The sequence below is a fragment of the Protomyctophum bolini genome (genome assembly GCF_963924005.1).
Source record: "Protomyctophum bolini genome assembly, chromosome: 5".
Lineage (NCBI taxonomy): Eukaryota > Metazoa > Chordata > Actinopteri > Myctophiformes > Myctophidae > Protomyctophum > Protomyctophum bolini.
Window position 1 is genome coordinate 24522303 of NC_137866.1, and position 16735 is coordinate 24539037.

At 41.5% G+C, this 16735-nt stretch overlaps 2 protein-coding genes across 3 annotated transcripts; both read right to left on the reverse strand.

Annotated features, from left to right (window-relative positions):
• Positions 1-1824: 1824 nt before the first annotated feature.
• ccnt1 (cyclin T1) lies at positions 1825-7289 on the reverse strand. Of its 2 annotated transcripts, none has more exons than XM_080762752.1 (10): positions 7110-7289; positions 6217-6298; positions 5980-6108; positions 5336-5396; positions 4664-4726; positions 4244-4312; positions 4109-4154; positions 3812-3975; positions 3387-3457; positions 1825-3246 (listed from the first exon to the last, which is right to left on the reverse strand). In XM_080762752.1, exons 1-10 carry the CDS (start codon positions 7283-7285, stop codon positions 1942-1944), a joined length of 2166 nt encoding a protein of 721 aa, XP_080618878.1. In that variant the 5' UTR covers positions 7286-7289; the 3' UTR covers positions 1825-1941. The 2 variants fall into 2 exon arrangements, with proteins under 2 accessions (XP_080618878.1, XP_080618877.1); XM_080762751.1 differs by having other exon boundaries at positions 3812-4032.
• A 2169-nt stretch (positions 7290-9458) lies between these two features.
• On the reverse strand, positions 9459-16456 carry sarnp (SAP domain containing ribonucleoprotein). The gene is made up of 11 exons (XM_080763788.1): positions 16413-16456; positions 15383-15482; positions 15199-15242; positions 15020-15093; positions 13094-13145; positions 11052-11125; positions 10899-10936; positions 10736-10761; positions 10553-10621; positions 10078-10164; positions 9459-9634 (listed from the first exon to the last, which is right to left on the reverse strand). The coding sequence occupies exons 1-11, from the start codon at positions 16443-16445 to the stop codon at positions 9593-9595; spliced, it is 639 nt and encodes a 212-aa protein (XP_080619914.1). The 5' UTR covers positions 16446-16456; the 3' UTR covers positions 9459-9592.
• Between the last annotated feature and the right edge of the window lie 279 nt (positions 16457-16735).

Genomic DNA, 16735 nt, shown 5'->3' on the forward strand with positions numbered 1-16735 from the left:
ATTACTGTGGTTTCTCTGGTGTATTAATAATGTATTATTGTGAACCTCCAATAAAACAGAAATGTTTTAGTTTTTAACAGGGGGGACAAAAAGGAAAGAAAAAAAGTATGTTGAATCATAATACTATACAATCAAGTTCATATACGTTTACAGGATCCAAATGTACATAAGATATCCAATAATTCTGCTTTACACACAGCTTCTTTCACAATTTAAATGGGAGTACATTTTCAAAAATGTAATGTAAAAAATAATTCCTATGAAATTAGGCAGCTTTCAGACCCAACGCCCTGAGGTGGAGGTACGCTGAAGTTCCTTTTTACCATGTTTGATTGAAGCAACTAAAACACTTGAAGAGCACAAGCAAATATATTGAATTGACCTATGTAATGGGTTAATCCACTGGACAAATCTGTAGCCAGACCTCCATCAAGCTTGCATTTTGCATTGAGAGCGGTGTAATAAGACCGTCTCAACATGATTAAAACAAACCAGGATGAACACAGGTGTACAGTATGGTTTACAAACCAAAACACTTCCCCTAAAGGAAGTGTATAAATTAAAGAAATACTATCATACAGACAGCAATGGAAACAACACAATTTGGTTCAAAACAACCAAAAAACAAGCTGGTTTATCGTTTCTCTTTATAAGTCATATGTGCACTGTGAATATGTAAATAATTTGTGCAGGGTATGGTCAATATGAAGGAAACGCAATTATAAAGACAGCCTTCATGATGGCCTTCATTCTGGCAAGATTTTAGAAGCAGGTCAATATCTATGGATATTGCTATTAATCTCAAGCATATAGACTGTATTTTCATCTCTCATACAATTACGATCATCCTGGAAGTGGAAAAATGAATAACTTCATGTTGGCAGTTCCTTTATTGTGACCATACCCTGTAGATATGTTTTATGAACCAGACGTACATCCTTGGTATAAACTTTGTCCATTAGTGTAATTATTGGTATATTGACATAGCGTTTTTAATACAACCATTTAAAACAATGACTGCAAAACAATGACTGCAACACTTAAAATCTAAAATCAAACATACAAGATTCTTATCTTATTTACATGATTTTTTTTTTTACTATTCATAACAAAATGTAAAAATATTTTGTGTTTGTTTTTAAACATTTTACAATCTTTATACAATTGTTTATCAAATAATGCAGATAATTACAAAACCAAGTATTGACAAACTGAGCATAGGGAGTGTGAGGGTACTACTACCTATGCTTCCGAGGCTACAGTATTTTTTATATTAAAAAAACAAAAACATGGCTTTGGGGACATGCATTCTGAAACTAAACTGTACAGTTAAAAAAAAAAACGAAACAAAAAACCCTTCCGCCTAAAAAGGACACGGCAAAGGGGAGGCCTTTTGTCTTTTTCTTTTAAGAGGACAGTGCTCCTCAAAAGCATTCAATTCTAATAATAAATAGTGTACTATAAAAACATTATAAAAGACAATCGCTAGCAAGACTTTAGGTAATGCAAATACGTTTCCTTTCCTACATGTTAAAGACATTTGACATCCTTTAAAACAGTGATGGCAAAAACGCCAGGTCCCATCATCACATTTCATTTGAGTTGACGAGATACAAAAACGATAACATCAAAAATAGTATGTACACTTTTTCCCATAAATATGTATTTTTTTCCTTTCTTCCTTTTATTTTGCAAGCTTTTAAAGCCATTATTGCCCCCACAACAGCTCTGAACACAAAGAAAAAGAAAATAAGTTTTAAAAGCATACTGAAATATCAGAAGTACATTTCTTTGCTGTCAAGCTGAAACCCACAAAACATCAACATAAACATGAAATAGAAGGGATCCCAAAAGTCACTGGGCAACAATTGATTTGATAAGTTTCATGTTAGTGACGGCAAGAACAATGTACGTTAACACATCCCATACTGGATGACCAGATCATTTTGGTAACGGGGGTAACGGGGGAGGGGGTTCAGAAGGCAGGGGTGGGGGTCTGGAAGAACTCCCTCTAGAGGCGCCAGTGTATCTGTATTCACCATACTGTGATCTGTAGTCAAACATGGGCGGTTGTGAGGGCTGGACCCCCTGGGCACTCAGCAGCGAGTTCAACATGTCAAAAGTGTCCTGGTACTCGTTTGACTGGCCGCCGGCCGTCACATTGTGTCCGTTAGTGTCAGCTTTGTCCCCTTTGGAGTGAGGGTAGCTCCCCTGGTGGTGGGGAAGGCCGAGGGCAGGGAGGATGTCGGCACCGAGACCAAGGGCATGCCCGGGTGCAGTGGCAGACAGGGGGGGTAGCTGGTAGGCGTTCCTAGAAGACTTGCTGAGTTTGGTGGGAAGGTGCGAGCTAGACGCAGGGTCTACTTGAGAGTGGGTTCTTTTCCGAGACGCTGAAGACGAAGACGAGGAGGAAGAGGAAGAGCTCATTCGGGAGGAGTCAGTGGGGGCTTTTTTGCTACTCCCCAGCGCTCCGCTGGTACCAGATGAGTGTTTATGCGAGGAGGAAGAGAGTGAGGCACCCGTCGAGGACGAATGGTGGTGGTGGTGATGGTGGTGGTGGTGATGATTTGACCGTTCCCTGTGCTTGTCCCTGCCCTTGCCATCGTCTCCTGCGGTCCCCCGTTGCTTCTCACCCGGCACCCGAATTCGAACTTTAATGTCCTGATCCTGGGCTTTGCTGCCTCCGCCGCCGCCTCCTCCAGGCACTGGGAACCGCATCTTCAGAGAGCTGCGCTCATGCCTCTCCTTCTCCAGGGGGATCTTGAGAATGATGGGCGAGGGGTTGTTCATGTCCGAAGTGGATCCCGACTGCTGCTGCTGCTGCTGGTGGTGATGCTGCTTCTCTTTCCGCTGCTGTTGGCCAATCAGAGCTTGGGCAGCGTTGGCGTACTCCCGCTTCACGCTGGCCTCCAGGTTCTCAAGCTTCCGCTTCTGGGCGGCCAACACGTCCGCGTTCTTGGCACGGTACTCGCTCAGCGACACCTTAGCTGGAGCATGGACCTCCTGGCTGGGCAGCTGCTGCTCAGAGCCGCCCTGGCCTTTCCCGCCCGGATGCCACGGCTGGGCACCTTTGTCGTCTTTGTCACCCGTGGACGAGGAAGAGGAGGAGGCAGAAGGACCAGAGAGGCTCATCAGACCTGCCAGGGTGCTCTCCGATGACACCATGGAGATCATGCTCATCATGGCGTCCGTCTGGTCTCCCTCCTCCGGGACTTTGGATTTCCCTTTAGCCGTCTGTCCCGCAGCCTGGAAGGCAGACACAGGCAATCAGAATTGTGAATAGAAATTCTACTTTAACATGGAGCAATAAATCAAGTTGCCTTAGCTGTGCTTCTTGGGCTCAAGTGTAAGAAATGGAATAAAAAAAGGGGTGTATTGGTGTATACCTTCCAGTTACGAATCCGTTTTAACCGGCTGGGTGTTTTCTCCAGAATCTGTAGGAATTCATGTGTGAGTTCTGTGGGAGTTGGCAAAACATGGCAATAAAATTAGCTGAGGATTGTCAGCTGAGCAGCGTGCTTTTCAGCTTCCTCTAGTCTAAATTGTAACGGCAAAGCAAAGTAAGATTAAAAGATTTCTTAAAGCATTTCAATAAATAAAGCAAGAGCCATGTAAACAGACAAAGCATTAACACTTTGCATCACATCAAGCAACTAATTCATGTAAATACATTTTACCAGAAAAAGTTCCAGATTCTCTTGATAGGACCGCTATCAGTCACAACCTCATGAAGTTATACTAGACATACTCGTACACATCCACAAGGTATTTCAGTGACCTTAAAAGACATTGGGCTATTCCAAACACATACCATCAAGTAGCTCCAAGGTAACCGTGGGCTCCACATATTCCCACCAGTGTTTGCTGTCCGTGGAGACAGGGATCTCCCAGTTGGACCATTTGCAGGCCAGATGGATGCACACACACGCTACAACAGGTGGGCTATACTGCAAGCAGAACGTAGTCAAGTGCAGACTATACAGCAGGTTACGCCCCAGGTAACGGCAGAAGGAGGAGGGGAGAAGAGATAGACTTTTCAGACCATTCAAGGCACTGCACGCAGATATAATGTTGATTACTGGTCATTTGTCCATAGAACTGAAAATACCTGTTGGTGGCCATGAAGTATGATGTTTGGGCCAAATCCTTGCTCGCTGTAATGAATAGAAATAAAGAGTCAAAGTTATTAAAATCTCATTTGCCGTGTTTCAAGTAAACCCATTTTAATTTTGAAATATCCTACTATTAATTTGAGAAAACTCTGTCTGTCTGTCTGCATCCAATTTTCTCCTCAATGGGTTGGTCAATCGATCTGAAATTGCACATGTGCATTGGGCATTGAGCATTGGCACAGGTAGGGACTGACAAAGTAGACGTTTTTTAATTTTCCCAATTTTTTATTAGCATTTTGGCACGTCCGAATGATTCTGAACTGTGCTTAATGCGAGAGCAGGCTATGGGAAGTGAGAACAAATATCAACTAGCCAGTAGCATTTCACAGAAATGTTCATCAGAAATGTAATGCCGATATAATACCAAGATAAATGACGAGCCATCGTAATGATAATGGGAAAAAGTTCAAGAAATGGATGTAGTTGGGATGCACACATCACTGAGTATGGACTAGTTTATTCTAATAAAGGGTGCCTGTTGGCATTTTTACCTCTGACAAGCTGAGTGCACTTCACAACATGAGTATGGGGATGGTCAATGGTGATTTCAAAAGCTGCAATAAAGGGAACAAAGAAAGAGAGAGAGAGAGGTTCAATCAACAAAAAGGAAATGCAGAAGCTAAACAAATGCATTAATGCATTCATTTAACGCAACCAGATTTCCATCATGGCAACAATAATTTCCATTTCATCTGTAAATACGAGCCAAAGTCTCTGAAAACAAATTTTTAACTTGAATAAAACTAGAAATATCAAAGTCAAATGATATGGAGTACTAGTAGTACACTACATGACAGGACAAATAAAAGTGAAGGTTAAAGGCATAGAGAGGGAGATTTGACATGAAAAACATTTAAGCCGGACAGTAAATATGAATCAAACATTTTAAAATAAATGGCTGGAAAAGAGATATTGGGGCCTTGGGGGGTGTGAAATGAAATGACAGAAGTTAACATGACAGACACAATAGTAATGTGACAAAATATGAAGGCACGATCAAATGCTTGAACGTCAAGAGCATGAATGAGAACTCCTAATGTCGCTGATTGCATATGAATTATCTGTGGAATAGAATAAATAGGTTAATAAAGGGTTCTTTAAGCAGTGCTCTAATTTGGGGGAAATCAAAGAGACGCAGAATCTTCTATCCCAAGTTGACTTACCCAAGGTCTGGAGTATTATGCTCTCAAGAATGACCAGGTCTTGGGCTTGTTGCAGATAAGCCTGAGGTTGAGAGGACAGGCAGGTTACTCACTAGGAGGCATTTTGTGTCTCGTCTTGCTCTTTTGGTCCTCTCGCCTCATTTCTCAACACTACCCTCCTGTGATTGTTGTCCGTTTGTTTTTACAGACAAGCCTTATCTCATGAGGGAGAAAAATTCTCAGCTCGGATAATCTAATTTAATAGGCCCCCCTATCTCAAAACACTCCTTTATGATAAAGCAGGCACTCAACTCCCAAGTGATGGAGGCCCACAAAATGGTAAAGACAACGGTTAACAAGGAAGAGGAAACCCCAAGGAGTGTACGTAGGCACGAGCAGCAACTAAAAGTAGTAATGGTAATAATTAATAAAGAATAGTTCAGTTTACAAATGACATTTTCCGGGAGAAGGAAAAAAAAGATACCTCATTAATATGGGAATTCACAGCAATATCCAAACACTCATACAAAAACTAGGGTTAATTGCCCGATTGCTGTTGTTGATGAATGCAAAAATATCAAACAAACATTGAATATTGTATGATGCCAGCCAGGTTTGCCTGGCTACAAAGTGAAAATTTCAGTTAGCCAAAACTGGATACTCACATCACTGCGTACATCGGGTGATGGATCCTGAGGATTGAGACATGCGTGTGTCACCTTTATAACATGTTCCAGCTTACGAGGTTGCTCCTCAACTTTTGCAGCAAGGAAAAGCGTGGCAGGAGCAATGACCTGGTATAAGACGGACAGGTAAGCTTGCTGGGGACCATTACATTTGTGTGTCATGTTTATAGGAACAGACATGGGTGTTATAAGATGAGGCACAACATTCAAACTTACATTTCTGTGAAACCGGGTGAATGACTGCACCATATAGAATCGATGCATGTATACAATGGCAGTATTTATCGTGAGTTGGGACCTGTTAAAGAGTAGTTAAGGGCCATGGTATGCAAGTGAGGGCACAGTAAAATATTTAGTAAACAATTCATTTCATGGTGGTGTGTGGTAGCGCCCTGGGTCCTGTATCAGGGCTAGCCCCTGGGAGAAACAACATGAAGGTCCTCCTGGCTTGTATCGGTGTCATGTGTGTGTTATAGGACTGATCTCTAGTCTAGACGAAGTGATCAAAGAACCCAAAACAAACATAATTAGCAACGACCGCACACACGAACGTGGTAACTCAACATGCCCATACATTTGAAACAACCACACAGACTTGGTAACTCAACATTCCCCTTAGGTTGCAGCTCACTACGTTACGGTTACCACGTTAGAGGACAACCAGTTATTCACGTCATTTGATACAGTACAAGACGTACGATTGCGAACTGGCAACTGTCTGTTACGTTACAAGATCAGTCTGAAACCACAACAACTGCTGTTACTGTGTAAGACAACAAATGTCGCTACGCTCTTGAAGGCTAATGCTAACCGATGCTAACCCACACCACAGGCCAGTCTACCCGGGAATAGCAGAGGCCTTCGTGGCGTAGCGTTAACTGGGCCGCGGGCAGTTAGCAACCATATATCAATCAGACAATCGAACGTGGTAACACTAGGTCGGACCTCAACATAAATGTAATACTGAAAAACAACGAGCGACACCGAGACAAAGCGACATGAACCCACACGAGCAACGGCATTCCGCAAAACAACACCGGCTTCATGTGAAACTAACAGTTAGCCAGCAGGCTAACGCTGGCTACCAGCAGCTGAGACGTAAAAGATACACATTGAGTCGTTGTCCCATGTCCTGCAGCAGGTTGGCGGCTTGCTGTCTGTAGGACAACTCCTTGTCAGGATCGAGCCCCGCGCGGCGGGACGGGCTGTTCTCGATCTCTTGTCGGGTGTAGTACCATTTGTTATTATTGTTGCTTGCAGAAAGAGAAGGAAACGAAGCCGCCATTACTGAGAAAGGACGATAGTTTAAAAATGTCGCGCGTCACAGGATGTGACGTCCCATAGTGGGGAAACGCCTGTTGTCCCACTGTGTGACCAGGAGGTGTCACCCTAGCACCACACATTCACAGGCTGAGCCAGGCAGTCTCTCTGCATAGTACCAGTCTGATGATCCTGTATATATAAGAAATGTCTATGGTCTGATCCATTATATATCTTCGTCAGCCTGACGAAGATGTGACAGATACATCCGAAACGTTGTCATTTTATTGCTTGCACCCTGTTAAATAAAGGCTCAAACTGTCTAAGGTGCTCCAGTGCCTTCCTTACCTGCTGCCAGTCCTAGTCCTGCTTCTAAAATGCACCAGATGAGACCAGCCTACCACAGGCTTGAGGCGCGGTGGAATCCCCTTATGTCATTACAGTATATTGGTATAATCATGTCAAGGACACCCAAATTCATGATTCATAATGTATTATATAAATATGTATTTATCCGTGGACCTCAACCTGAATATATTTGGACCCAGGGACCCTATACAAGATTTGTTTGTTAATAGCTTATTTTATGCTATGTTGATTAATTGAATACATATCTTCCTAGGCTCACAAGCTCACAAAGGGTCGATGTAGATTAACTATTGTAATGTAACTCATGTTTTTCAAAATACTATAACATGCAAGATAGGTCCATTAATGTCTGAATGTACCAACGTTTACATATTACAAAAATATAATAAAGCTTTGAGTTATTTTCAAGATTTTTTTTGCACACAGCCACAGTTAAGAAATGTTCTCAAAGTGGAGCCCGTGACGAGCTTGTAGATCTGCTATTGTCAAAGAATCTTGAAAGAATTTGGAATATTTTAAAAACCTTTGTGTATGGGGGTCCCTGGCAAAAATATATTGTCACCTCCCCTATATTATTTTCAATTGGGGGTTCACGGCCAATTAATTTAGGGGTCCTTGTAATGAAGTTTGAGTGCAACAGTCTTACCTTTTTCCAAACGTGTTACCGGTAGTCAGTTACATGTCTGTTGGCTGTTGCTAGTAGTACACTGGTTAATTTCAATACCACTGGGTGACCTAAAGTGGCACTGTTGAGTCCTGTCTTATCGCTGTTTGCAGCTATATTATTGATTTATTTATTTCAGTCTGTTACATTGTACTAGTTTATACATTTCCATTTTTTTAATATTAGTTTTACATTGTGATTCAAGTGTGGAAAATCTTTCAGGCAAGTGGATGGGACAATAAAATAGCCCATGTAGCCCAAATACGTTACGTAAAGAGCCTATCTTGTGTTTCTGTAGCTTGGGGGAACTTGATGTACAAGTACAACCCCTGGGTAAATTTACCACTAAATTAATCCAACCCTTGATGCAGCGATGCTGATGCAGAGTGTAAAGCACAGATGCACTGGGGACATATTTTGTCTTTGGCATGACTGGGAACCTACCAGTCACAGGGCAAACACTAACCACACTGTGCTGTGCTGAGTGGACAGTGGAGGAGATATAAAGTAGGTAGTTCATAATCCCTTAGCATCACAGACACATTTTGAATTTAAAGTATGTATTCTATAAAATGTGTTTTTGTTACCTTTATTCATCGAAAGTGGTTTGCTGTAGTGCTGCACAATGAATAAATAAAAAATCAAGATGTAGACTCAGACACCCATGCAATCTCATTTTGTGAAGAATGGTGCAGCACTCGTTGGCTGTCAAATTAATTTGAGCAACTCTTGTTTTTTTTAATAAATAATAAATAAATGATTATCTTGATCTCAATTCTTGTGGAGGAATTGAAAATCGAGATTCACATTTGAGCAAGAATCGTGCAGCACTAGTTTGCTGAGCACAAATGCTTTTTCAGCCAGTTTTCAGTGCTGCTTTACACCCAGTAAATTACAAACATCTGAGAGCTACCCAGTACCACCTTTCATATACAACTGGCCACTTGACAGGTCCGCTGGAGGAATTATGGATAAAACGCAACAATTGATTTCACTTTCCTGTGCAGATCTTTACAGTTAGTCCCGAGTGCACATCCTCTGGATAAATAGTATCACCATTCACATTCACCATACTGTTTATTCACCTTACTGGTGGTAGGTTATACCAAATTAATACTATGCAGCTATGCAGACAAATATATATTTAACCAGGACAGCAAAGAAGTGAAAATCTGAAAACAATTTATTTTACATCACAAAAATGTTACAAAAATGGACAGGTAAATGAAGCGGAATACAGTGATGAAAATGTTTCAAAACAAGACAAAAGCAATAAAATCTAACGCAAGTTATTTACACTTAGTCTTTTCCAAATCTTTCAGCTCGCTTCATTTTCTTTGCCTGTGGGGGAGGGGCCGAATGGGGGAGACAAAAACAACAATATGCCGTCACTCACTCCCTCATGAATTCCATAAGAAGTCCAGACATCAAAGATACATTTAAAAGTTAAGCTTAATTTTATACTCTACCGTGAGGGTGTGACTTGCCAAAAAGACCTGATCTACAAGGAGTGCAGTGCACACCTGGTCTTCAACCAGCCAAAATGTCCATGCCCACCCCCCTTCCTTGGCTAGAGATTATGCTTATTCAGATCTCGCGCATGTAAGTTACTCTGATTAAGAGTGTCTGCTAAATGCGTTAATTGTAAACGTATTACGATGTAAGGCGTTGTTAGCTTGTAGATCAGTTCTTGTTGGCAAGGGACACCATAGTAGTATGGAGTGCAAATTTTACTTCACTTTGACCTAATCTATTGAAAGGCATGAAAAGGAAGAGAAAGCTACCTCAGTATCTCCTGCGACAACTGCAGCCGCGCCTGTCGCGATTCCAAACCTCTCCTTCCTTTTCTTCAGCTTCTCATCCTCTTCAACCTGGAAATCACAGAAGTAGCACTCATGAAAATGGCTGACCATTTTAACACCTTCTATGGCCAATCATTGGTACCAACTGACTTGTTTAATCCAGTTCATCCTTGTCAAGGTAAAAACTGCAGGCCCGGACAGTCAGTTAGACTTGCAATCCCGACAGCCTTTGCCACGTGTCTCTCTCCCTCTTCTATTCCCCCCCCCCCCCCCTCTTTTCCTCTACAACCTAAAACAGCAGAAAATCTATACAAAAAATGATATGCGCTAATGAGTGGCGACTTCATAGTTTCTCTAAAGCTCCGTTTCGCATGACTACAGAGATCCCCTGATTTAAAAAAGATCCATATAGGTGTAAGCCCAGGCCTAAACCTCCCGTGGTTATGCATTTAGTTACCTTTTGTGCAGTCGAAGAAACGTTCACACCAAATCTTTCTGCCCTCTTCTTCAGCTGATCTATATTCACCTACAAGACAAAGGGAGAACACGTCATTAGACACTGTTGTCTCTTCATTAGGTACCGTTTGACTTAAGAAACAGACAGCAGCTACATTTTAAGAACAAATCTAAAAAGACTTACACCAGCTTTACTGTTTACAAGGACACCTGTGAGGGAGAGAAAGAAGATTTATTGATCGAGTGATTGATTGAGTACTTTATTAGAAATTGTGTTAACAGTACAGGTGGTACAGTCAAAGGTTATACTATAAGGATAATAACAAAAAGCTGTTTGATTCACAAACCTGGAGAAGGATCTTTAGCATCGGCGGGTAACCCAAACCTAAACACACGAGAGTGCATTCTATTCAGCAAGCGATATAAATGTAGCTTAATTAAAATGTAGAGCGGGATCATATTTCAACATTTTCAACATGCAAACAGCACAACGAACTGACCTTGCAGCACGAACAGCCTTCTTGCTTTCAGCTGTTGCAGGCATGTTGAAACGCTCAGCTCTTTTCAGCATTCTCTGAAGATAGAAGTAAAATTTGACATTGGGTAGGAGCACATACATGCATTGAAATTCTAAGTGCAAATTGCAATTGCTGATATTGCTTTTAGACACTTTGATACCATGTATCAAAGTGGTACCAATCTGGTTAAACCATTTTGGGCTTATTTCCATCGCTCAAAATTATATATTTTTTGTATATATCCTCTCTTCATAATGTAAATAATAACACAAGCGGCACACTTTACTACTTATTTCAATGGAAATAAGCGAATTAGCACAACACCCCATACATCCCATTCAATTCAATGCAATTAATTTAGGGCTTATGGTAGGGGAAATAGCCAATAAGGAGCTTTTGCACAAAATAACACCTGGACCTCTTTGATGGGGACGTAACAACTACAAAGAAAGGTAAGAAAGCCTTTTAGTATGGAATTCTCCTTTAAGAGCACAGACCAACTTTCGACTAGATTTTTGAAAGAGGCAGCATTTGCTGGTTATGATATATTATCCCATTTAGACCTGACCGATTCTAAGTCTTCTAAATCATGTTCTAAATCATGTTTCTACATCAGTGGTTCTTAAACTATTTCATGTCAAGGAGCCCCAAAATTTGTATTTGGCCGCCGACCCCCCCAGAATAGAGCCCTGCACGGACGGGCCTAAAATATAGGCCGTGGAGTTAAGGCCTGTCCGGCCCTAAGCCCGTTGGTACAGTCCAGAAACGGCCCGGGCCCGGCCCGGAAGCCCGACATATTTTTTATTTAATATTTCAAGCATGCACGCCGCCGCCGCGGTCGCTCTATTGGTGCACGGACGCAGCAGCAGCTACTCACTCACAGCTGCACTGTCTGGCGCTCTGATAAACCCACATTAAGGAACAATGAGTCAATATCACACTAAAAAGTAGCCTACTTAATTAGTTTTATACAGTAGCTGCTGCACGTGCACTGTCAATCAGCGCAACGCGTTGTGAGCTTGCAGATTGGCTATCGCGGACTCACGCTGCATTATAAAACCCAGAGTAGACGGACAATAATAAGAACACTTACGTTATGTATCTGCAGTTTCTGCAATGTACAAATCCAACTTTGTTTAGTGTGGTACTGGTAATAATGCTCCCGCAGTATTTAATTTGTTTTTATTGCGGACTGCGGATCTCAGAGGAGAGCCGTAGACTAGGCTACTTAGTAGCCTACTCGGTGTGTGTGTGTGTGTGTGTGTAGTACAGCTGCGCTGCATAATAATTAGGAGAGAGAGGACGAGAGCCTAAGCACGGAGCGAGAGAGATAGAATGTAAAACACGTTGTTTCAAAGTCTTTATAGTTTTGACCAGATTTTAGTGTGCTTGTGTGTGTGCGTGCGTGTGTGTGGAGGGGTTATTGTCACTTCACTATGGAGCAGACAGCAGCATGCTGCCTCGCTGCTGAAGCAAGTCCAGTCTGGGTGAAATTCACATCGGAAAACTAATATAACGGCGCGTGAGCCCGCCCGGCCCACGGCCCGTTGGGCAGTGACAAAGTCGGCCCGGACCCGGCCCGTTTTGGTGGGCCGGGCCGGGCCCCGTCGGTACCCGACGGGCTTGCAGGTCTCTACCCCAGAAGCAAAGATTTGAGTTAAAAACGTTAGCTGTGAAAGAATATATTCACAGATTTGCGCCACATTTTCACAAATAAATAAAAAATAGCAGACCTACAAGCTCGTAGCGCGGCACTCGGTGCTGCGGTATGAGCTTGTAGATCTGCTATTTTTCAATAGCTTAAGTATTATAAAATGCATAAAACACCAAAAGGGGTTCGCGCCCAAAATGGGTTATTGTCCAAAACTCCCCTTCTGGCAAGTCTTATTGCAACTAAGAAAAGACCTACACCTACAGTATAGGTATATATTCCAAAGACATTCTGTTAAGTTCTTCTTCTCTGTTCTAGAGAAACTCTGACAGTCATGTGTTAATATATTTTAGAAATTAAATGTAATTAATACCTCACTGGAAGATTCTGGAGCAGATATTTTCACCACTTTCTTATCCTCAGGCCTGAGGGAAACAAAAGAAAAACAGTATAATAATAATGCAGAATATAGGTACTAGGTAGCAAATTAATTTTGTATGCTACTAAAGACAATGTACAATAATGTTTTTGCAAACTAATTCTAATCTACAGTGTCGCAGTCCCACCCACTTTCAGAACGACGAGGGCCCAGGAAATAATTCCCCATAGACGTTTCAAAAAGTATTTATTTAAACTAAAGACGTTTACGCCGCAGACAAAGCCAACTCTTGTTGTGACAAAACATGACAATAAACAGAATGTTTTGGGCCGATAAAATAATTAGTAAGAAGAAAAACAAAACAAAGTGTTGTACCCTGCCTTTATTCTTCTTAACAATTATTTGATCTGCCCAAAACATTGTGTTTATTGTCATGATTTGTCACAATGAGTTGGCTTTGTCCACGGGTGGTTGCGGATTTATAAATTGGAATAATTAATTATGCGGTCGGATAACGGGCAGATTATAAATAATATGCACACGCGGATTCGGGTGACAAAAAAGCTCAACCGCAGGATTCTAATGGGCAGATTAAGAAATGACTGAATTTGTTTCCAGATTTTAAAAGAGTCAAGTATAATCGGGTTGGCTATGTAGGATGGTAATTTACGTTTAGCTGAGTTATTAATAGAGCAGGCAAAGAGGTAGCCCCCACTGAAGCTCTCTTGATCTGAAGCCAAGCTGGCCCGAGTACATGACCTCCTGGCAGACAATCGCGCCAATAGGATAACTTAAGGACAATTTTAATTGTGGTAGACCGAAGCCCCCTTCTGATGTTAAGGCAACTACTAACGCCCACTTTTCATGCTGCCTATGGGCCCAACTCCAGACTCATATGCGGGGAGGAATCTTCAGTGAATCCCCGCTATGAGGCTGGCCTAAAGCCAGGCTAGTGTATAGGCATCCTTTGGCCTTTTTATTGATCAACAAGGAGTACATTGCAGAAGGAATGTACTCCTTGTTGATTCGCACATGCACACTGCTGTTCACTTCCTTGTTTGCAGTTAGAAACGAATGGCTCGCATCTCCTAATCTAAATCTCCTAAATCCATGGTTTTGACCAGATGGGCGATGTTCTGTCTTCGTTTCTGACTTCAGCATGCCTCTCGTTTGGAATATTAACACTTCTAGAGAAACTTTAGCTTGACCAGCGCGAGGTAAGAATGGAAGATTATGCCTCCCGGTTTTGGGGGGGAATGGAAGTCGGGGCTTTTCAGAGTAAAAACTGCAATATCTGCTGGCACTCTAGCACCTATATTTTGAAATATGCTGGCGCATCTGTTGTGTTAGGCAATTGAAAATTAGCTTGACCTTCGAATTTGTAAATGCAACCGCCCTCAATACCTGCATACCTGACTAACTACCTCAAAAACATGAGCAACACCCACAGCCACAATACTAGAGGGAGCGAGAACAACAATCTGGTACCACCCATTTTCAAAACAAATATATGGGTAAATTATCTTTCTACAGCACCGCCACCCAAGTGTGGATTGCCCTGACCCCCCTCCCTCAAAAAATGCAAATCACTTTTAAAAACAGGCCTGAAAATCTACCTTCGCCCAAGGGAGAGGAAATTATATAATATATATATATATATATATATTATCTTAAAACACATTCCATCCGTAGGACGTCTGGAAACGTCATAGGGAATCCAATCGTCGGATGCATGTGTACACGTCCTAGCGCATCATCAATGATATCAGTCGAGAGAATAATATACTTTTTTATTTTTGAGTAAAAGCAGCCAGAGCTCCTATTTTAAAGGAATCCCTTAAAGGAAATGATTGTGTAAAAATGGCATACGATTACATCCCTGGTCAGAATTATAATACAAAATAAAAATAAACTACTCACGTCTCACTATCATCAGATTGAGGAACCTCCTTGTTGTTTTTCAAGTCGGCAGCACCTTCAACTTTATCCAAGTCCTTAAGAAAAGATCACGCCATTAGTCACATTTTGACAAAGAGCACAATCTAACCAAGAGGAACAAATACTGAAAAATCATTAAGTCTCAGTGTCTAGAAATGTACCTCTGTGTCTTCCGCCAAAACATCATCTACATCCACGTCTTCCTCTGTTTGGGAATTTAAAAAATAAACAGAATGACAGAATGAGGTGAGGTAGATATTTTAGTCCAAATTAAGAAACAAAACGTTTAAAAAAAGAACACCACAAATGTTAATAATTTCTGCAAATAGCAGCATTTAGCCTCACCATGCTCTTCCAGATAAGCTTGAAGTCGGGCAATGAGTTCACCTTTGTTTCCCTTACTGTCCAGACCCCTGGCCTCACACTCCTGCCTCAGCTCAGCAAGCTATGGGGACAGAGACAAAGAGGACAATTGGTTGAATCTAGAGTTGCAACACCCTCCGTTGGCAGCCCATTGATCCAAATAGAAAAATCTGATCTGCTTGAATTAAACAACGTTAAACTCAACATATGCACTACAGCCGAAGGCAAGCTTGAATTATCCTCTTTCAATTGGCAAAGCGTTTGTTTCATAAAAATCCACCGTAGACATGTTATAATTTATAAGCTACTTTGTCAAGAAATTCCGTGCATTTGATTATTTTTCGAAGTGTTGGAGACAGTTTGGAAGCACTAGTTTCCATTAACGCATCGTGCTTCTGGCTTCTGCCTTCTGTGCAAACTGGAAACAGGTACGCAGTACGCACGGCACGCAAGGCAGTAACTCTAGATTCAACCATTTTGTTTGTTTTAAAGTGTTGCAAATTGCGGCTAGTTAATAAGTAATCCGGTAGCTACAAGCTACTAAAACCATTCAACATTAATTCATATTAGTTTATCTCAAGACACGTGAATACATAGTATCACACCACTAACCACACAATAAAATCCTCACCGGAAATGCATCCATTCAACCCTGAGAGCTAAGGACCTAGTTACGACCTTTAACGTTAAATTAACTCGTAAAAAAGCATCTGCCACAAACGAAAGAGAGTACGGAGGTAGTTTTCCGGATACATTGCATCTCACAACAATCCATCATTCAAAGCCTTTTAGAATAAATATGCACGGCACACATACTGTATGTTAGCTAGCTACGTTAGCCGAACAAGCGCCATGAACACGCGCGTCCGTCTTTTTATCTATAAAAACAGCATGTATCGAATTGATTACATTACGGTTCTCTACACGGTGACTAACACTAGGCACAAGTTATTTTTTTCATCCTGGAACAAACCGACTATTATTGAAAAAACTAGACATATCTATTACAAACCTTAAGCTTCTGGAGCTCTATTACTTCAGCCATCTTTCTTTGTTGATGAAATGTCTTCCGCCAATCAAGACGGGGCTCTTCTACTTCTGATACCTTTCGCTACAATGCAATATTTCACACTGCCACCTACTGGAAAGACGGGCAATCCAAAACTACAGTGTGGTTTACCTGTACAGACCTTTTACAGTCTATGGTACAGACAACTGTATCAGAGGTGAAGAACGTTATAATAATATATATAAGTAATATATTTTCACTAAGCACAGCTTTGAGTAAACATTTTTTGTATTATTATTTCTGAAACACAAGGAAACTCATTATAG